The 22,726-nt window shown below is 39.6% G+C and overlaps 1 protein-coding gene and 1 long non-coding RNA gene across 5 annotated transcripts in view; one reads left to right on the top strand and one right to left on the bottom strand.

Annotated features, from left to right (window-relative positions):
* CCNG2 (cyclin G2) overlaps positions 1 to 22,422 on the top strand; it is a 65,196-nt gene extending 42,774 nt beyond the window's left edge. The window contains exons 1-9 of one of the 4 annotated variants that reach the window (XM_086704819.1): positions 13,559 to 13,865; positions 14,720 to 14,746; positions 14,832 to 14,969; positions 15,578 to 15,715; positions 16,984 to 17,234; positions 17,424 to 17,502; positions 17,591 to 17,689; positions 19,613 to 19,818; positions 20,975 to 22,422. In XM_086704819.1, the coding sequence (XP_086560945.1) occupies positions 14,832 to 14,969; positions 15,578 to 15,715; positions 16,984 to 17,234; positions 17,424 to 17,502; positions 17,591 to 17,689; positions 19,613 to 19,818; positions 20,975 to 21,095 (1,032 nt within the window). In that variant the 5' untranslated portion in view covers positions 13,559 to 13,865; positions 14,720 to 14,746 and the 3' untranslated portion in view covers positions 21,096 to 22,422. Of the gene's footprint in view, positions 1 to 13,558; positions 13,866 to 14,719; positions 14,747 to 14,793; positions 14,970 to 15,577; positions 15,716 to 16,983; positions 17,235 to 17,423; positions 17,503 to 17,590; positions 17,690 to 19,612; positions 19,819 to 20,974 lie in introns of those variants that run through there. The other 3 variants (XM_086704820.1, XM_025922295.2, XM_086704821.1) reach the window with 3 other exon arrangements.
* LOC147581913 (uncharacterized) lies at positions 2,034 to 13,187 on the bottom strand. The gene is made up of 2 exons (XR_015250397.1): positions 12,888 to 13,187; positions 2,034 to 2,537 (listed from the first exon to the last, which is right to left on the bottom strand). It is a non-coding gene; the product is annotated as an uncharacterized LOC147581913 (long non-coding RNA).
* Positions 22,423 to 22,726: the final 304 nt, after the last annotated feature.

Raw genomic sequence — 22,726 nt, 5'->3', positions numbered from 1 at the left:
GGAGACTCTGAGAGATCACTCAGCTAGTAGGTGTCAGGGACAATATTCAGAGCTAAGTGTGATGGTTAGAGGTTTCAGGATCTTTCAACTATTAGACAGCTGAGGTCAGGCATATGCATACTTATTGTGAAATTAAAGTCTATGCAGTACAAAGTATAATGTAGATTTCATAATTACCCAGATTACTCAGGCCCTATCAGGCCCAGCCACTCCATTTTTATTTAATGAAAAATTAAAAACATGAATGAAGTGTTATCAGTGAAAATTAGAATATATACTACTTTAAATATGAGATCCAATACAATTCATCAGGTGTGATACTAGAAAGCTTATATTCTCTGCTGCTTACTTCATTATCTTTCCTGACTGGTAAAACACAACTTCTGTGCAGTTGAAGTATCTGAAAAGTATTGATTTTCTAATAATTCTCAAAATTATTAGATAACAAAGGCAATTGTCTTACTCCTTGTAATGTATTATCACTTAGTAGTCATTTAAACTTTAGATAAGAATCATGTATTTAACTAGTAAGAAATGGCTTTATTTTTTTACAACTATCATTAAAATTTTTATATTCTGATTTTGAAATATGTCAAAATTGCATGAATCCACTGTCTTTAGCTTTAAAATTACCAAAGTTTTAAGTTGAAATTGATTGTATTGACAGATGAATAAAAGATACATATTTTTAAATAAACTTGGTTTTAAATTGGCAGCAATGGCAGGAGGATGAAAATCTGATATAGAGAAACAGTAAATTTAGAGTTTCAAGTAATTCACCAAAACTATTTCTTCTTGGATAGAGTCATATTTTTTTATTAAGATCACTTTAAACTGTGTATTTTTAAATTATTTAATTTAAAAAAAAATGTTTATTTTGATAGAGCTTGCAAGTGGGGAAGGGGCAGAGGGAGAAGGAGAAAGAATCAGAAGCAGTCTCTGCACTGGCAGCTCTGAGCCCGACATAGTGCTCCATCCCAGGAACTGGGATGTCGACCTGAGCGGAAACCAAGAGTCGGACCCTTAACCGACTGAGCCTCCCAGGAGCTCTGTATCTATTTTGTTTTAAGTTTATTTTGAGAGAGAGAGAGAGAGAGAGAGAGAGAGAGAGAGAGAGAGAGACCACATCAGCGGGGAGGGGCAGAGAGAAAGGGAGAGAATCCCAAGCAGGTTCTGCACTATTGATACGGAGCCTGATGCAGAGCTTGAACTCATAAACCGTGAGATCATGACCTGAGCCAAAGTCAGACACTTAACTGACTGAGCCACCCAGGTGCCCCTAAACTATGTTTTGGGTTTTTTTTTTTTAATGTTTATTTATTTTTGAGAGAGAGAGACAGAGCATGAGTGGGGGAGGGACAGGGAGAGAGGGAGACACAGAATCTGAAGCAGGCTGCAGGCTCTGAGCTATCAGCAAGAGCCTGATGCGGGGCTGGAACTCACAAACTGTGGAATCATGACCTGAGCCAAAGTCAGATGCTCAACCGACTGAGCCACCCAGGTGCCTCTAAACTATGTATTTTTAATTTGATTTCTACACAATTTGAGAACCTCTAATCAGTGGTTTCAAATGAGGAACATGTGAAATGGACTACTATGTTCAAATTACAAGGTTTTAAAACCCATTTATTCACAGATTCAAATATCTAAGGAGGAACATATACACACACACATACACGTGTGCCATATACACCATGCATGTACGTGTGTGGGTGTGTACGGTAGAAAAATTTCAGGTTCTCTTTTTTTAACTGAAGAAATAGTGTTTCTTTGCCCCCATGCTTTTTGTTAATAATCAAGCATTACATATTGTGTTTGAGTGTATGTATGTGTCTGCATATATGTTTATGTATGTACGTATTTGTTAATTTAAAAATAAAAGCAGAGCGTTCTCTTATCTATGGAAATAGAACTTGTATGTTTAAGTATAGTGGTCTTGAATGTTCTAGAATATAGTCTCCAAAATCTAGCAACCAGAGAATTTTTACTGAGCATCTGCTCTGTGGTTAGCTTTATATAAAGAAGATACAGACTTGTAAGTCATTCTGAATTTTATTTTTACGTATCAAAAAACAGGTAACCTGTTGGTGAGGATGTGTCACCACAGGAACTCTCATAGAGAGTTGATGGGAGTGGAAGTTAGTTCAACTTCTCAGGAAATCCATTGATGCTACTCAATCCAGTTGAAAATGCTCATGCCCTGAGGCTTAAAAATTCCACTTATAGGTATCTAACATAGAAAAACTCTTGGATGTATGTACAAAGAGATGTGGTGGGGCGGGGGGCGGGGGGGGGGGAGGCATGAATTGCAGCAGTTTTTATAATCGTGATAAACTGGAAAGATATCCAAAATCCATCCACTTAGTAAAATGGATAGAATGTGGTATTTTCATACAATGTAACATTATCCAGCAATTAAAATTGCTATGGCTGTAGGCAAACATGTAGGAAGCTCAAAAACATAAAGTTGATCCAGGAGGGCAGCAAAAGCTAACAGCATCCAGTGTTCTGAGGCTGGGCTCCCATTCAGGTTTTCTCTTAAAAAGGAAAACAAACCAACAAACCATAATGTCAAAAGAAGTCACAGACTAATGCATTCAATATGATTCTACTTACATAAAATTCAGACACAAAACAATATTTTGTTCAGGGATACACATAAACCAATCTATTTTTTAAAGGAAGAGAATGATTAACTGAAAATTTAGTACTAGAACTACTTTTAGAGAGAGTGGGAGATGTGACCCCAGTAAGGCATCCAGAGGCTTCAAAGGTACAGATTATATTCTATATATATTAACTTGAGTGGTGGATATATCACTTGTTTTATCATCGGTCTTTAAATGGTGTGTAAACTATACATACTCTCTTGTATGTATATTTCAGCAGTATGACTTTTTTTTAAATTTTTTATGTTTATTTATTATTGAGAGACAGAGCACGAGCAGGGGAGGGGCAGAGAGAGAGGGAGACACAGAATCAGAAACAGGCTCCAGGCTCCAGGCTGCACCACAAAGCCCGATGCGGGGCTTGAACTCACGAACTGCGAGATCATGACCGGAGCCAAAGTCGGACGTTTAACCAACTGAGCCACCCAGGGGGCCCTCAGCAGTATGATTTTTTAAAAACATCAGAAAAGAAGGGCATCTGGGTGGCTCAGTCAGTTAAGCGTCCGACTTTGGCTCCAGTCATGATCTCACAGTTCGTGAGTTCAAGCTCCACGTTGGGCTCTCTGTGCTGACAGCTCAGAGCCTGGAGCCTGCTTCTCATTCTGTGTCTGCCTCTCCCCTGCTTGTGCTGTCTCTCTCTCTCAAAAATAAACATTAAAAAAAATTTTTTTTAGAACATTAGAAAAGAGACCAGCAGATTTTATATCACCACAATAACATTAGTTGTGTAGGATGGTTTGGTTATAGGTGATTCCTTTTTCCATATTTTCTCTAATGTGTTTTTATTATCTTCATAATTAAAATACATGAAAGGAATCCATTTATAGGGAATGGCAATATTCTGACTTAGCCTAAATAAGTCATAAAATGTAATTTGAAGTAGTTTTAGTTAAGATAATGAATATCACAAATACCTGACAAACACCAGTGTTAAAAGAACATTCTGAAGGTAGAAGTTCTACCAACATGAATACCTGAGAAACTCAGAGGCTCCTAATCTGTTCTTAGGACAGAAGCAGCTCAGTTTTTTGTTTGTTTTTTTTTTAATGTCTATTTATTTTCAACAGAGAGAGAGAGAGAGAGAGAGAGAGAGAGACAGAGCATGAGTGGGGGAGGGGCAGAGAGAGAGGGAAACACAGAATCCGAAGCAGGCTCCATGCTCTGAGCTGTCAGCACAGAGCCCGACGTGAGGCTCGAACTCACAGACCGCGAGATCATGACCTGAGCCAAAGTCAGACGCTCAACCGACTGAGCCACCCAGGTGCCCCAGAAACAGCTCAGTTTTAAAAATAAATACAACATTCTGAGTTGAATGGAGAAGATAGAGCCATAGAGTAAAAGCAACTTTTCTAGAAGCAAGCAATAATCTTGTCCTATATACGTATTTACCTAATCTCCCTTCCCCCTCTTGATACAACTTGTTCCCAGGTCTTGTTTGCTATACTTTGGGTACAGTCCTAGATCACAGAGTAATATTGTTATTTGTAGACTTGATTCTCCCCTACTAGGCTGGGAGCTCCTTGTGGGCAGTGTTTAACCGTAGCCACTTTGTATCTCTTATTTCTACCACTGTGCCTCCTATAGAGCAGCTGCCCTGTTAATGTTTATTAAATTGAACAAAGAAGCAGCAACAATTTTAAAATGCAGTGTGGGCTGCATTTATAAAGCACATGGCTACAAAAACCTGAATATTCTAGAGGCTAATCTTCATGCAGAATGAGTCAATAAGTTTCTATTGTGTTTAAATAGAAGATCAGATATTATGTCCATCATAAAAACTTACAAACATTGCACAACACAATAAGCACAGTAAATTGGTAACCTCTGGGTTCATGCCAAGAGAAGTATCTTCCACATAGTATTTGTGCTACCCCTCCTCAGGTCCACCTTCCTTCTGTCCAGCGCAGGCAGTAAGGCTCAAAACTGCTATTTTTAGCAGTGAATGATTAGAGAGCTTGACTTCCTCATGAAGGTTCTGAGGAGAGTACAACTAACCATGGTAGGGCAATCAGAGTATTTGCTGATTACAATCTTCTGTTATAAAGAGAAAAAATATTTACATATCCTAAGATGGAAAACAGCCCAGATATCTGCAAAATAGCCCCTTATTAAGACCAGTAGGAACACAGCAGCAGTTTCCCTCTAGTGCTCGGACATTTGCCAACTACTGATATGACATTCTCACATGATGTTTTAAGTCTTTAGACATCTCCCTGCAATGTCTAAAGAAAGGCAGAGGAGAAAGTGCCTCTTTTTTCTTCCCTTATTGGCTTTCCTGTGATTGGAGTGGTGAAATTGTGCTCAAACAATTGGCCTCTTTGTTGGAAACACATTAATTCAAAATTCCAGGGAAGAGTTAATCCAGGTAGGTCTGGTCTCTATCTGGACAATTTCTTTTTTCTTTTCTTAAGTTTATTTATTTATTTTGAGAGAGAGAGAGGAGGGGCAGAGAGAAAGGAAGAGAGAGAATCCCAAGCAGGCTCCACTCTGTCAGTGCAGAGCCCTACAGAGGGTTCAAACCCATGAACCATGAGATCATGACCTAAGCCGAAACCAAGAGTTGGATGCTTAACCAACTGAGTCACCCAGGCACCCCTGGACAACTTCTTTTCAGATTACTTTGGCAGAGAAAAATCTGATTTCTTGCTATTTAAGAAAAAAATAACAACAAAAGAAAAACACATTGCACAAGTATGCAGGTGGCTAATTATTAATTTTCTTAGTAAAACATCCAAATCTAAATTGCCTTGATTTAGGCTAACCTAAACTACTGATGCAACCATTTTACATGAATTTAAGAAGAAATGCACTAAATGGAGCAAGCTTATGTCCAAATTTGGAGTTTTATGCTCCTTCTTCCTGATACCAGAATCACTATGTAAAATAGTGGTTAAGAATGTGAGGTCATAGAGGCGCTTGGGTGGCTCTGTCAGTTAAGCGGCTGACTTTGGCTCAGGTTATGATCTCACGGTTCATGAGTTCAAGCCTCTCATGGGGCTCTCTGCACTGGTGGTGCAGAGCCTGCTGGATTCTCTCTCCATTTCTCTCTCTCTGCCCCCTCGCCTCTGGCTCTCTCTCTCTCTCAAAATAAATAAACTTTAAAAAAATTCTTAAAAAAAAAAAGGAGTGTGGGTCATGGAGTCTGCTAGTGCATACTGAATCCACCTGAATCCACCAGTACCTGGTGTGGGATCAAGTTACTTAAACTCTCTGGACCTCTTTTTCTGCCTCTATGTGTGTTACAGCCATTAAAATTATGTCAATACATATAAATCACTTGGTATAATGGTTGACAGTTAATTATTGATTACTAAGTGTGGATTTATCGTGAAGCTGATGTGGATTTATTGTGTCGCTTTAGAGGACCTCACTTGCACAGGCTCTTCCTGAGGTCTCGGGGCAGGGGGGTGGGGGTCTAGCAGACCCCCCCCCCCCTTTTTTTGTTTAGTTTTGCAAAAGGAAGACATTTTAATTGTAGTCAGTTAAGGCTGCTGTCTCTCTCCATGTCAAATTCCACTGCACCATTTTCTCCTGTGTTTGGAGGTATTTGAGTGTCCACCAGTATTTTGGGATCTGGCTAAGGGGAAGTTGATGTGGGGACATACCACTTTAATATTTTTAACTTAGAAACATGCAAATATTATACTTTAGGATTGATGTCTTATTTAAGAAAAACTTTATCCAGTTTTTTCATGTATTATGATATTCCTAATGAGTCATAAAACTGAAAGAAATATCTTAAGGTAGCAACAATTTTTTTATTTTAATTTTTAAGCCATGCTTGAGGAAAGACTAAATTTTACAAAATTCTATAGGAAATTATATTACAATATTATCTTATGAAGAGGTAATCGGAGAGTTTGAAGCCATTAACTTTGGCAAAGAGTTTTATAACCATGCATTGAGCAGTTTATTAATAAAAAATTTATTGCTGATTTGATATAAAATATTGATGTTGACACAGACAACATGAAACTCAAAATATGTTTCTGCAATAAGGAAACAGACAAGCTAATTAATGAGTATGGCTAGTTTTCAATGATGCCCTGAAGTTTTACAGCTCATACTGTGAATGAGAAAGGTCACAAAGATCTTCAAAAGGGGAAAAGGAAGGCAGAAGAGTCAGAGTTGAGAAGGATTTGAAGATTCTGGGATACTGGCTTTGAAGATAAAGAAAGGGGCTACAAGCCAAGGAATGTGATGGTCTTAAGAAGCTGGAAAAGGCAAGGAAATGTTTCTTCCATAGAAGCCTCCAGAAGGAACACAGCTCTGCCAACACCTTGATTTGAGCCTAGTGAGACTCATTTCAAATTTTTGACCCCCAGAACTACACAATAATACATTTGTGTAGTTTTGAGTCACTAAATTTATGGTGATTTGTTATAGTAGCAGTATGAAACTAGTATAGAAACAATGTGATTGCCAGGGGCAGTTTGTAAAAGGAGCCGCAGCGTTCACCTGGGTTTCTTTAAGCCTTGTCACCATGCTGTGAGGAAGTAAAAAGACCACAGAGAAAGGCCACACATGTAGGCATTCTGGCCACCAGCCTCAGCCCAGCCCACAAGTCAGCCCCCACTCCGGACATGTGAGGGAGCAAGCCACAAGATGGCTCCAGCCCCAACCACCATCTCAATGCAACTTCATGAAGGACCCTGAGAAAGGACTGACTGCATCACTGAGCTCAGCCCAACTGAGAACTGTGAGTGACAATAATAAGATTATCGTTATTTTAAGCCATTAAGTTTTAGAGCGATTCACTGCACAGCAATAAGTAACTGGGCCAGTTAGCATATATCAGCTTTTAAAAATTTACAATTTTTCTTGATTTGCTTCATCTTAAATAAACATTCACGCTCGTATCTAATTTTGTATTGTTAATCCTACTCTTTTTTCCTAGAGAGAACTCCTCTAAATTGGAAAGCTTCAACCCCTCCTTAAAAATTTAGTTCTGTTCAGATGAACATAAGGGAAGGGAAGCAAAAATATAAAAACAGGGAGAGGGACAAAACATAAGAGACTCTTAAATATGGAAAACAGACAGAGGGCTACTAGAGGGGTTGTGGGAGGGGGTATGGGCTAAATGGGTAAGGGGCATTTAGGAATCTACTCCTGACATCATTGTTGCACCATATGCTACGTAATTTGGATGTAAACTAAAAAAAAAAAGTTAGTTCTGTTCTTGAATGTAGACAGAATTTCTTATTCAGAGTGTGGTTAAAAAACATAATATATGTAATTAAGCAGACCTGAGGATCTTTGAAATTATGCAACCTTTCTTCTTAGAAATTAAAAAAAAAATCCTTCATTTTGAAGACACCTTAAAATAACAAAAGCAAAATTTAAGCTTATATTACTTATTCATATCACCTTAAATGTCAATTGCCTTTTCATCTGAGATTAAAATAAGTGCTAATTACTTTCACAGAAAATGAAAACTTCCTTAGCATTAAGACGATGTATTCAACAGATGTCTCCTCAATGATTCTTTACTGACAGTATCAACTTCCCAGAGCGCTGTGATGGCAAGAAAAGACAGGAAATATCTGACTTAGGTTATGGTTCTTGGAACAAGTCATAAAAGAAGAATGTGTTATGTAATTAATAATGTACAATGTCCCAGAATGCAGCCTGGACCACTTAAAATATATTTGCTTTGGGACAGATATACCATTTTGAGATAATCATCTCTGATTTCAAGAATTGCCAAATTATCGGTTGCATGCTCCTTTACTCATCTCTCCATGCCATGTCAAAGCGACTCCATTTATTTCAGTTAACTTTAGCGTAACAGAAAGAGTTCTGGACACTAAGTAATGAGTCAGGACACTGAGGTTAAATGTGCATTGAGTTCGAGGGTTTTTCAGAGATAGTTCTTTTAAGGCTGACTCACTTGCAGGATAGTAGGACTGGGAGGGCCCAACCTGGCTGGCTGGCAAAAGGTCTCTTCAGAAGGTCCCTACCGTGTGGTAGGTCCCACAATTCCAAGGCTGAGCACATCACTTTTGGGGGATTAACTGTATTATGAATATCACTAACCCTCTCATGGATAAACACTCCCTCTGAAAGATACAACATGCTCCAACATTGACAACAACAAAAACAACAAGTTCTATATATAGTAAATAAATGGTAAATGTTGAATTCGCTAATTTCAGATTTGGGGGCTTGTCTATGAGAAAAAGTCACAAGGCAGAATATATGAGATGTTCACTCATTTATTGATTGCTTGAAGAAAGGAATTAATTGTCTGCATATAAAATCATCTCATTCCTTCAAGTTCGGATTTAAAAAAAAAGGAGCACTTGGTTGAAAACCTGAATTACTTCAAGATGGCACCCCAGGTTAGTTTATGCTTTCTCTGTTCCTTTCCCTCCAGAAAGCATTCCTGTCCCCTTTGCCAGGTTCTGCCAGCAAGGTTAATCTAAACAGGAGGTTTGGGTCTACAAAACACCTAAATGACAGAAACTAGCCAAGGCTCAGAGCCAGAAATAGTGCATGAGTGGAAGAGGGAGTGTGGCATTATGTCAGCTTTACCAGTCCCCACCCTGAGGTTGTTTCCTTTCAGGGCTGCTTGCTATTAGATTCCTTTGACAAAGCTAGGGATGGTCCCTTCTTTTCCTTCAAGAAGTCACAGCATTGTGAAAGTCCTGACAGCATACATAGGTGGATATAGTAAAAGTGCTTTTACAAATGTTTCTTTACATAAGAAGAGGAAACAACTACCCCTGGTGATTATTCCTATTTTTCTTTCCATATTACAAAGTTGAGGTTCAGTACAATTCACATTATTCAAGGTATTTCAGGTGCTATTTCTACTAAGTAAGGGGGTGCCTGGATGGCTCAGTCAGTTAAGCGTCTGACTTCGGCTCAGGTCACCAGCTCACAGTTCGTGGGTTCAAGCCCCCATCAGGCTCTGTGCTGACAGCTCAGAACCTGAGGCCTGCTTCACATTCTGTGTTTCCCTCTCTCTCTGCCCCTCTCCCATTCACACTCTGTCTCTCTCTCTCTTAAAAATAAATAAACGTTAAAAAATTTTTTTAAAAAAGAAAGCTGGGACTCAAAGTCAGGCATTCAGATCCCTCGGCTAGGGCTTTTGCCCTACACCTCAGATGTACCAGCATATTCTGGGCATATTCTGGGACTGTGTTTTATTTACCTATTTTTGTATCCCTGAGGCCTAGTTCTATGCCTGGTATCTAGTATATATTCATTAAATGTCTGTTAAATAAAAAGCTAGGATTCATTGTTTAAAACTACCATTTGTAAGAAGAAAGATATTATCAGAAAAGTTGTATGGGGATTCTGATGCCTTACAAAGTTCCGGGAAAGTCCAAGTATAAAGCACTAAGGGAAGCAGTGCAGCAGCTGCGTGGAAATACTCTATTTTATTTCCAAGGTAGAAGCTTAAGTGCTGAGTGGTTTGAAGGACACTCCTCAAGAGTCAAGGATTCGCTGAATGAAGGCTGTGTTTCTGTGGGTGTGCTGTTTATTTCCTGCTCTGTGCCCACTTTCTAGTTTCACAGTCTCAGATGTCACTGAGGACAAGTTCCCTGTCTGACCTTCATGGGGTTATTGGGGACAGATTATTACCCAATCACACTGCACCCCTATCACTGCGCTGTAGAACACCAAGTATCTTGTAATGAAATAAATCCCCTCAAAGTCCTTTTTGGGGACTGCCAGATTCCTTTTTTTTTTTTTTTTTCCCCTGAACTGTCAGCACAGAGCCCAACACAGGGCTTGAACTCATGAACCATGAGATCATGACCTGAGCCCAAGTCAGACACTTAATAGATTGAGCCACCCAGGCATCCCAGGAACTGCCAGATTTCTGATTCCCTGTTTTGTATGCGTGCCTAATGCAGGAAAGTCGCCCCCAAGAAAGCTTAGGAAACACTGAAAGGTAGCCTAAAGGCACCTAGAGGAAAATGTCTTTTAAATAAATAAGACCCACAGCTGCAGGAAAGTAAACTTAAGTGATAAGAGCAGACAAATGGAGCCTGGAGAAGGTCTGTCATTAAAAAAGGTTAAAAATTTGGGACACCTGGGTGGCTCAGTCTGTTAAGTGTCTGACTCGTGATTTCACCTCAGGTCCTGATCTCATGGTTGATGGGGTTGAGCCCCACATTGGGTTCTGTGCTATAGCAAGGATACTGTTTGGATTCTCTCCCTCTCTCTGCCCCATCCCTTCTTTCTCTCTCCCTCTCTCTCAAAAATAACTTATTTAAAAATTTTAAAGATTAAAAAATAAAGGCTTCGGGCGCCTGGATGGCTCAGTTGGTAGAGCGTCTCACTCCTGGTTTCTGCCCAGGTCCTGATCCCAGGGTGATGGGATCAAGCCCTGCATCAGGCTCTGCACCAAGCATGGAGCCTGCTTAAGATTCTCTCTCTCCCTCTGTCCCTTTCCCCCACCCCTATCATGCACATGCTCACTCTTGCTCTCTGGAAAAAAAAAAAAAAAAAAAAAAAAGATTTAAAAATTAAAATTAAAAAATGAAGGCCATATTAATAACCAAAAAAATGAGCATAACAAAAGAAAACTTGCATTATCAGAATATCATTGTTGTTAAAAGGAGGTGTTTTGAAAAAGAGGATGATGTAACTACTTGTCCACTATTTTTTGATGATTGCTATTCCCTTTATCTTAAAAAGGTAAGTGGATTGAGGTGGGTAAAGGGCTCCATACTGGACAAGTTGATCAGTCTTTTCTCCCTTACTGAATAGAGCCTGCTGAGAGCAGGAAATTGAACACAGATTACCAAGCTTTCTTGTCTTACTCTTAGAGAACAGCTCATCATTCAAAAGGCTGCCTGATAAAAGATTAAAAAAAAACCCAATTATGAAATATCATATAGTACACATTTTGTATAACTTTATAACAGTGATCTAAGTCAAATACAATTTCTTGATCTCTTTCTTTTGCTTTATACCATCTCTATTTAAAAAATCTTCTACCACATAATTTTACATTTCCTCTTTCACATCACTTATTTTATGTTCCTTTTCTATCTTTGCCCTCCTACTTGAAAAAAGTTTTCATGTTTTGGCCACAAACTCTCCTTTCTCTTGAGATGTATGTTTTCTGTCCAGCTGCTTTCTGTCTCTGAAGCCTCCTTATATACCACAATGAGCTGTTATCTACTTAATTCTAATCTTAGCTTTATTTTCCATATTAGTTACATATCCTCACTTATGTTTTTCAGCACAGATTTCCAGCAAAAAGTTTATGTCAAATAAAAACAATAGTTTTAATAGTGTTTACAAGATCACAGGCATTGCACAAAATTATGCAGTCTGTAAATCATTTAAAAGTAGTCTGTTAATGTAATTTTATTTTTTTTCTAAAATAGGATTTGCTCTTTGAGTTTCCCTTCCACTCAGTTGCTCTTGTGCTGGAGACTCTCGTGTCTAGTCCCCTCTAATATGCATAGGGATCTATTTCTAAACTTCCTTAGCTGCTCTGAAAAGAAGAGAATCTGCTTCTAAAGCAGTGTTGTATGATTTCTCATATTCTACAAGTAATAAAACAACTCACAGAAAACATGCAGATGAACAGAAAAGAGAATCTGTTCCTCAGGGCTGATTTCTTAGATGAGAACTCAAGAACCTACTATTTACTGATTTGTGTATTTGGCTGACTGTGGCTGGAAATTGACAGAGAAAGTGAAGAAAGTATAAATGTTAGAAGGGAGTCTCTTACACCTCTCAAAGACATTCTGTGTGCAGGTTTGTTTCTCTGGCCTAAGGCACCCTTTGTTTTGCCTTTTTGCTCTGCTTCATAAGAGGTGTGGCCTGTTAATAACGTTAATTATAATGGACAATAAGTTATAATTTATGGGTGCCTGAGACCAAGAAGCCTCTGGGAGTCTTCATTAAAACAACAGCACAATGACAACCTCTGGAGGCATGATATATAATGATTAAAAGTTTATGTGCCCTTATCCACATACACAGATTAAGTTGTTTTTTTAAGTCCCCTCTTGTACATGGAAAAATCTGAAGGCACATCAAAGTAAAAAGAATACTTATAACCAACACTCTTGTACCCATCTCCCAGCTTCATCACCTCTTAACGTTTTCCCAATTTCGTTTCACTTATCATCTCCATTGTTTTCCTCTTGGTAGGAAAAACTTTAAAGCGAACACGAGATAGCATTTTACTTGTAAATATTCCAGTAAACACCCCCAAAATTTTATAATAACTTGATTGACTATTACCGTAAAGTGGACCCGCAGAACAAATAAATGTTTTCTAGCTGTTACGGCTCTTCTAAGGTAAGAGCGTAGAGTGGCATACCCCCAGGACGAGTGGAGGTGGGGGTGGGAGGGACTAGACCCCCGGGGTAAGGTCTATAAATTCCTCCGGAGCCATCAGGCATGCGCAATCCAGACCCCAGAGTTGCTAAGGCCCCAAGGAAGATAGAGGCTCCGGATAAGACGAAAGCCAATCAGAGGACTCAAAGGCTAATCAGTTAGCCAATCCGGATTCTAGAGTGCATCAGATGCTCAGCATTCTGATCTCTGTACCAGTATCCAATCGGAGAGCTGGCTGCTTTGGGCGGACTTTTCAAAACAGCGAAAACAAAACAAATGGGGACCTTTAAAAGGTGCAATGCGACCAGAAACCGTCTCCTTCCGCCTCTCAAGCCTATCACTCCCTGTCTTTCCCCTCTCCGGATCAATCGCGGAAAGCCGACGCCCAGATTCAACCCTCCGCCCAGGGACCGAGAGGGAGGGATGGCTCGGCAAAGCAAAACCGAGCTGAAGAGGGCACAAATCCGGCTGGGGACAGCAGTATGGGGTGGGACTCTTTTTCAAAGTCTTTTGCGGTAGCCGCGGATCCCTCCGCGGGGAGTCACGTGCCCCGCCCCCTTGGGGGCGTCGAAAACTCAAAACAAAAACAAGGGGTTTGGTTCGGCCTCCGCTGTGGAGGCGGCGGTGCCCGCAAAGGGCCAGGGTTAGAAGGGCCGGCACTGCGCCCCAGCCGGAGGGTGGGCGCACGGGGAGCGGGATGAAGCTCCGGCTGTGAGGCCGAGGCGGAGGTGGCAGTGGGGGGGGAAGGGTCCGATGCCGGTCCGGGGGCACCGCTGAGGCGGCGGGTCCCCGACCTCCGGAGACAGGTTCGGACGCCCCCGCCGTGCCCAGTCCTCACCGGACCGTGACGCCGCGGGCCGGTGGAGGCTCCTCTCCGGCACGGTGAGTGGGTTCGCCCGGGCTCGCGGGGTTTCTTTGTTTGTGGTTGGGACGTGGTAGGGGGATGTGGGAGTACCCAATCGGCCCTGGAGCGACTCCGGTCCTGCCCTCAGCCCTGCTCCGGGGGAGTGAGCACTGGAGACGGAAAGATGTTGGAAGGAGGAGTGGTGAGTCGAGGAGGCTGAAGACAATTCTTTAGTTGCAACCCACCCCCATTTTGTCACGGGGGCTCGCTGGGGTGGTGCTTCCTGGATTGACAGCCCCAGGGCTCAGCACGGTTGAGGAACCTGGGATCAGTGGATGGACGGGTGATGTCCAGGCATGGGGTGGGCTGGACTTCTGTCCCCCGACTGGGTGGGCCACGCCACCCCACCGCTCTCTCGGATCGGGGTCTTGCCACTCGGGTGGAGCGGGGATAGGCGCTGCCGAAGCAGATGAGAAGGCTTGGGGGCTGAACTCCAGCGAGAGGGGCTTCAGGAGCTGGGCTCCCCGGGAGAGGCGGGGCTCGGGAGTCTCCTCCCTCCGGTTCTTTGTTCAGTCGCGAGACTTTCTTTCCCCTCCCCCTTATTGTGTAAAGCGCCCACTCCCAAGACCCGCTGCCTTAGGTTCCCCGGGTGCTTTCCGCGGGCAGAAGCCCCTCCCCCCCACGGCTTCAGGTAGGGCGGACGGACACTGCCGCTCCAGGGCAGTTTCCGGTTTGTGAAACCTCGGGGAGGCTGGGGCTGGCCGGTCTGACCCAGCGCTGGCCGGCGGACGACAGCGCGGCCCCTCCTCCTGCCACACCTCCCTGGCGGTGGGGGAGGATTGCGCCGGGGTTCTGGAGGACGTGACTGATCCCCTCATCCGCTCCTACCTAGGGTGTGCTGGGGCGTCTCTAGCTTGAGGTATTGACCCCAGCTCTTTTTTTGCCCACTCCCCACCCCCTCCCCAGAATACCTACTCTAACTGTGCGTGGTGTCTTTGCTGCAGATGAAGGATTTAGGGGCAGAGTATTTGGCGGGTCGTGAAGGGGTCCAGCTCTTCGGATTGTTGAACCTCTATTTAGAACAGGAACAGAGATTCCAACCTCGAGAAAAAGGGCTGAGCTTGATCGAGGCTACACCGGAGGTAAGCTCCCAGAAAAGATGTCTTGCTCAAACAGCTGATAGGGCTTGGAAAAGGATAACTTTTAAGTTGAATCAAGATTAAAGGCTGCAAAGTTTCTTAAGATAAAATTTTGTCTTTCTAGAGTACTAAGATAAATCTTACAATCTTATGCACGAGAGTGATACTGACCCTCGAGAAGTGTTTCTTCAAATGTGGTACCTCCAACCTGCAGCTTCTGGGGTGGGGGGGGGGGGGGGGAGAGACTCAACGTCGTAATTGAGTAGTTCCGTTGTGGAAATAGCCTTTGCCCGTGAAATACTTCATAGTAGGGCCTTTTCTTTATTAGAAAAAACAAAAATCTAACTATCTCCATTACAAGGGAGTTATATTTGCTATAACCCCTGGAAGTGACAACAGTTTTCTGAAGCTCTTCTGTAATGTAGATTTTAAAAAAGCAGTGATAGGTATACATATTTTGTACCTGAAAAGGTTTGTAGCATTAAATGATTCCACTCTTTCCCCCCATATTCTTAAAGGTTAAGGGAAAAAATTACTCTATTTGAATCTAATTATGTGTATTTATCTAGTTCTAAGAAAGTCATAACTTTGGCTCTTGGTTTTTATTTCAGGATGATAACACTTTGTGTCCAAGATTGAGAAATGCCAAAGTAGAAGATTTAAGGAGTTTAACCAACTTTTTTGGATCTTGCACTGAAACTTTTGTCCTGGCTGTCAATATTTTGGACAGATTCTTGGCTCTTATGAAGGTATTTAACTAGTGTGTGTGTGTGTGTGTGTGTGTGTTTTGTTTTGTTTTTGAGAGAGAGAGAGAACGAGAACGAGCAGGGAAAGAGCAGAGAGGGGAGAGAGACAGAATCCCAAACATGCTCCATACTGTCAGCATGGAGCCCAGTGCAGGGCCCTGAACTCAGGAACCCATGAGATCATGAGCTAAGCCAAAATCAAGAGTTGGACGCTTAACCGACTGAGACACCCAGGCGTCCCTATATCTTTATATTTCTAAACCTGGTGCACAGCACAGTGCCTAGGATACAGAGGTTCGATAAATGTTTGACAAGTGAATGTAATTATGTCACTGTGCATAAACATTTTTAATTGGAATTGTGATCTTTAGTGCCAGGTTAAGAGATTACAGAATTAACTGTGTTGGATTTTAAGTTTGGTTTTGCTGTACCTCTTCTATGCCTTCTCTTTGCAGACGTGATAAAATGAAGAACACTGTTTTTAGGTATTCCCTATATACGTATATAATTCTCAAAATAAGGTTTTCACATTTTCATCTTTCATCACATTTTCTGTTGGAGCTTAGGTATTTTTAATACTGAAACATAAATTCAAGTATAGCAGTATGTTAAAGGTGACCTACTGCCTTCCCTGTGAGAAGTCTTTTCAAAGCGGGGAACCATAGTCTTATTAACCAGCTACTGTTAGAAAAATGTGGCAATTCTTCTGCCAATAGGATTGCTGTCAGCTGCTGGGTCAGTTTTCAGGGCACTGAAAAGAAAAGGGCAGCCATCTGTCCATGGCAGCTTTTACATATGCTCTGTTCTGCACAACTGATGCAATATTTCTCTTGGGCAAATTTGCACTGAAATGTAGGATGATATTTAAAGATAAGTAGAGAAGAAGATAAAAAAATAAGTTACACGTATTATTTTTATATTCAAAGAAGTATATATTTTCTTGGAGTTGAAAGGCTTAATTTATTTTGGGGGAGATTGCACTATTAGGAATTTCATGTTTGAAATACAAAGTATAATTCAGTGTTAGAAACCTAGCTGTTAAATTTGCATTTAAATTACTTAATTTAAATGCTTAAAATGCCTTTTAAAAAAGAGGAAGTTAAGTCAGTTTAAAATGTAAAAATGATTAATTATAATTGTGAATAAGGGTAAAGTATTGGTAACAGATTGTGTTCTGTCTTAAGAGTTAGGGACATCATCATATTAAGTGTCGGCTTTACTGAATCAGAGTGACAGTTGTTAGAAGAAGCTTTTTGTTCTTTGCTTTTCAGGTGAAACCTAAACATTTGTCTTGCATTGGAGTCTGTTGTTTTTTGCTGGCTGCTAGAATAGTTGAAGAAGAATGCAATATTCCATCCACTCATGACGTAATCCGGATCAGTCAATGTAAATGTACTGCTTCTGACATAAAACGGATGGAAAAAATTATTTCAGAAAAATTGCACTATGAATTGGAAGCTACTACTGCCTTAAACTTTTTGCACTTATACCATACTATCGTACTGTGTCATACATCAGAAAGGTCAGTGGGATTAAAAGTAAAAATTTTGTGCTTTAGCGTTCCTGTAGCTAACAGTTGTAATGTCAGTGAAGTTTATATTTTTACTTTTCTAAACTTTCAACTTGGATTTTCAACAGCAAGTTTTTAGAATCATTTAAGTCTTTGGAAGTTTAATAAGTAAATATTTTGTCCTACCTTTTCATTGTATAGGAAAGAAATACTGAGTCTAGATAAACTAGAAGCTCAACTGAAAGCTTGCAACTGCCGACTTACCTTTTCAAAAGCAAAAGTAAGTTGATTTCTTGCTTACATAGGTCTCGCTGTTTCTGTTTTTAATTTTTTAAAAAAATATTTTTTTCTTTTTTTTTTTTTAATAGCCATCTGTGTTAGCTTTGTGCCTTCTCAATTTGGAAGTAGAAACTTTGAAATCCATTGAATTACTGGAAATTCTTCTGCTTGTTAAAAAACATTCCAAGGTAATTGATCTTCAGTTCTTATTCTTTAAAGCAGACTTGTTACCTAATTTATCAGTTTTTTACCCCTGTGGTGATTTAAACATTAAATAATAACCTTATGGGCCTTTTACCTTTTCCACTTTTGTTTTGTACCTCATGTGTTGACGTTCTCAAAATGCAGCTCTGACCCAGACAGTATTAAACTGGAAGGGAACCTGATCACTTACCCTAGCTTCTTTCTATGTTCAGATGTTGTATCTTCTCTGGTATTCTCACTTATTGATAACAGTGTTCTGCAGTGCAACATGCAGATTATTCAAAAATACATACTAGGAAATAGACTTAGTAAATATACTAATGGCAGCCCGTTACATCTGTAGGGCTGAATCATTATCCCATTAGTAGCATTACCAAAATAACTTCAACAGTGTTTTTCTTTTTAAACCTCTTTAAGCCAGCTCAATAAGTTTTCAGTAAAGGGTGTTAGTACTAAAAGGAGTGCCTCAGGGTTCTGTTAGCACAGAGGCAGGGCAGACTGTGAGAGGCACTATGACTGGGAGTCTCATTGAACCAAAAAAATCTTAGACAATGAAAGTTTGGGTAGCAGAGGCTTGTGGCCAGAAGGTTGGTGGACTAGAAGAGTTTGGGAATCATTTTAAGGTTGGCTTATAGTTGGAATGTCTAGGTGATAGTCAGAAGCCAGGAGTAAGGAGATCCAACTCAAATAGTGATTTTGGAAGCCAAGCATGGAAATGAGACAAGGACCAAGATTTGAACCTAGTGATGGGGAGAATGTTGACCCCATTGAAGGAAGCTTGAGAGACACTAATTTGTGATCAAATTGATTTTAGGTATTTGTATATCTTTCAGGTAGGTAGATATTTAGCAGATATTTGGCAGCCTGGAATAAAAACTCAGAAGGTAAATTGTAGTTGGAGATTGAAATATGAAATTTCTCATGAAGAAATAATAATAGAAACCAGAAGAAACTTGTGGGAGTTCTTTGTTTAGGGGTCAGTTGAAACTCTGGGTTTTCAGTGTTGGTGGTTTCCCCTTAAGAGTCCAGTGAAGGAGGGTACATGAGACAAGTAAGTGCGCCGTCAGGTTGGAAAAAAGTTACCAATGAGGAGGTGGTCAGGAATATTGAATTTAGATGAGATGCCCAGTATAAAAAGAATTGAAGGAGGCTATTCTATACCTAGTGGAGATGTCAGTAGAAAGAGAAGCTAGTGGTAGAAGCCAGATTGCAAAGGGGTTAAGATGTAGCTGGATTAGGTGGAAATGGAGACCACGATGATATAAAATTATCTTCTGTTTGTGGCAAAAGTATTTGTGAAGTGTTTTGTTTTTAGCAGATGAATTCTAGCTTTCATTTAAATAATGAACTTACTAGTTTTAATCCAAACCTTTTATAATAACGTTATCTGGAAATATCTTAAGTGAAAATTGACTCATTAATAAATTGGGGCATTTCCCAGTGGTGGAGAGGCTATGCCCTTTTGGGGAAATTCCTCTTCTGTCATATTGCTAACTTCCCCATTAGCATATATCTGGTGTCTTTAGCAATCCAAACAGTGCTATGTCACGGAAACCTAAATCATGTTACATTCCTTTCATTGAGGCTATTAAAGGATATACTTAATAATTGGCTGATTAGCAGACCTAATGTTTTTAGGTCAGTGTATTTTCTTAAAATAGGCAAAGCATTTTATTAGGTTCTGTGTAAATTGTTTGTATCTGTGATGCTCCTCCCTTAAATCAGCGGTTATCAAATTTTGACTGCTCATTCGAATCACTTGTGGAGCTTTAAAAAAATCTTGATGTCCAGCTCACATCCCATATCAAATAAGAATATCTGGTGGTGGGAGCCAGGCATCGGTATATTTTAAGCATCACAGGTGATTCTGAGGTATTTAACTTCTTCGTTAAAATATTTTTTTCCAGGTTAATGACACCGAGTTCATTTACTGGAGGGAGTTGGTTTCTAAATGCTTAGCTGAATATTCTTCTCCTGAATGTTGCAAACCAGATCTTAAGAAACTGGTTTGGATTGTTTCAAGGCGCACAGCCCAGAACCTCCACAACAGCTACTATAGTGTTCCTGAGCTGCCAACAATACCAGAAGGGGGTTGTTTTGATGAAAGTGAAAGGTAAGCAGGTTCCTTGACAAATTAGACCTCCTCAGAGGAAGTAACACTGATTCTACACTCAAAATGGAACCTGGCAATACTACACAGTATTAGAGAAAGCCAATAGCATCATCTCTTCAGCTGAGAAAATTAGCTAGAGATAGTTTTATTAAAATAGGTGAGGATTTAGTGATATGCTCCCAACTTCCCCCCCTCCCTTTTTTTTTTCGTTATTAAAAAAAGCAAAAGATGATGCTCTGTATTCCATCTCCAGGACTTGTAACTGGAAGTTTGTACCTTTTGACCACTTTCGTCTATTTTATCCCTCCCTCTGTCAACCACCAATATGTTCTCTGCATCTATGAGTTCTGGTTTTTGTTTTTTTCATTCTTAGATTCCACACTGAAGTGAGATCATACAGTATTTGTCTTTCTCAGTATGACTTGTTTCATTGCCTCCCTTTTTGAAAACTGGTTGTTTCACATCTCCCTTGCTCTCTGAAATCTAGTTTAAGAACAAACAAAACCTGAAATGGCTTTACCAGCTTTTCAGGGTTAGTATGGATTCCTAATATGGTGCTGTGGGTTAAATGACCAGAAAAGAGAGGGAACCACCGCCACTAATGTGGCAGACTTATGTAGATATTTTTACAGTTTTGTCAGATGCCATTGTCTTGCTCAGAGTTCATTTTCGTTCATGAAATGAATACTTTTATTAAATTTGATTGTTTTACCATCTAGAAATAACGAGTTTTATTTTCACAGTTTACTGGTTTCTTGGTTTGATATTTGAGAGTAATAGGGATACAATTGTTAATGCAAGAAAGATATCAAAACCATGTGATTGAAGATATGTTGTCCTTAGTCTCCATTTATTGGATTTAAAGTGGTTAGAATTGTAGTTAGTTGCTAATATGTATTAATTGGTACAAGAATAATAGTTTGGCAGATGGTAATTTATCTAAATCTCTTAGAATCTATATTTTCTAAGATTACAATAGATTACAATTCATTTTAGGAAGTCCTTATAAGTTAAATTTTGTCTCTATAAAGTTTAAATTTTGATACAGAAACCCTGAGACTAAAGATACCCATTTAGCAGTTTCATTTGGCCTGTAAAACCTTTAAGTATTTTCTAAATAATGGAATCTTCTTCTTGTGTCTTGTTCTCCCTTTAGTGAGGACTCTTGTGAAGATATGAGTTGTGAAGAGAGTCTCAGCAGCTCTCCTTCCAGCGATCAAGAGTGCACTTTCTTTTTCAACTTCAAAGTGGCACAGACATTGTGCTTTCCATCTTAGAAATGTAATTGTTCTGTGTCAGAATTTAAAGTGTGTATACAGGTTTCAAAGCAATAAATGGGGGAGTAGGTAGTTTTCTGGTCCATCCCCCACCTAGGCAGGAATCGCATAGACTAGAATACCTACCTTCTATTTATTATTCAGATCAGATCTGGCCTATTTTCATATTTAATCCTAAGCCATCCAATGGGTTAGTGCCTCGTAAACAATTAACAATGTTTTACACATTGGCACTTTATTTTTCTCATTGATCTTTAGCTACTTGGGGGAGGAGGGAAGGTGCTGATACCTTCAATTTATTACTTTTCAAGAAGATTTTTAAAGATGAATAGTGTAGCTTATCTTAAACTTTTTATAAAGCCTTCACGTGTCTTTCTTTAAACAGATTGGGAGCATAAAAGTGCTTCCTCAGCAGGGACATTGGATAATCCTTTAATGGTTTATCATAGATCTCCCGTACTTTCCATTCTCAGAACAGAGAATATACTCTTAAATGTCAGACAACTTTTTTTGTTGCTTTGTTGTTTTCTAAATGATCACTTACTCTCTGATGCAGACTCTATAAACTTAGGAATTATAATAGTGACATTTCTGTGAATTTTAGTATATAATGTGTTAATTGAGGTTTCTGCTAAAGCAGAAATCATTGGCAGGCTAGGGTTGTTAGATAGTTGCATTTCTAATGCCTAAGTATTGTCAGACTATAGTATTATTTTAATGTTATTAAAACAATCCATAATCTATTAGTTATGCATGCATCTATATGAAAGCAGTACAGGAAGTTGAAGAGAACTATAGGTAACTGGAATGATAAATGTTGATCTTTGTAGCATATTTTATTTCATTTTCATATTAAAAAAAGTCTGCATGATTATGTTTTATTCCCTTTATAATTCACGTTTTAAAAATATTGGTATTAGTGTATGGGTGCCAAGACTGAACATGAAGTAAAAAAAAAAAAAAAAGTTAAGTGTTTGTAGCATTCTAGTTTTAAGCATATCTGTGTGGTGGTACAGCCATGAGAATAGGGATTTACAAACTCTGTACACTTGGGATTTTGTACAGAGAATTTTTTTTAACTTTATAAATTGTATATGAAAATGTAAATCTTTAAAAATGTACATAAAAATACTGTATTTTTTTACCTTGTGTGTGTGGTAGTCTAGTCATTGCATGTAAATATAATTTATTGTGTATTCTGTTATTCTAAATAATACATTGATGACTTTTTAAATGGTCAGTCAACATCCATTGGATGTTTTCTGAAGTGAATCTTTTTGAAGTAATGATAGATTACAACTCAAAATAAAAAGATTAATGAATTATACTCTTCGTCTGCAATCTTATCTTAATTTTTTTGGCAAAAAGAAAAAGTGCTTGCTGTATTTCAGTGGGAAGGCTTGAAGTGAGGCTGGAGTGCCTCCAAGGTAAGCTGTCTATCTGGTTACCAGAAGTCCTCTAGGTAATATTTCTTCATCACAGTTTGGCCCTCAGCCTTGGAGATACTGAAAGCAAATCTGTCACTCGAGAATTGACCGCTCTCTGGGGTGGACTTATATGAAACAAAAGAGTGATGTATTGACCTGAATGCCTATTAATTTATAGCGAAAGGCAACAGGTATCAAGTACAC

Source organism: Puma concolor, chromosome B1 (assembly GCF_028749965.1).
Source record: "Puma concolor isolate L17-30 chromosome B1, mPumCon1.1.hap2, whole genome shotgun sequence".
NCBI lineage: Eukaryota > Metazoa > Chordata > Mammalia > Carnivora > Felidae > Puma > Puma concolor.
This window is presented reverse-complemented; position numbering and strand designations above follow the sequence as displayed.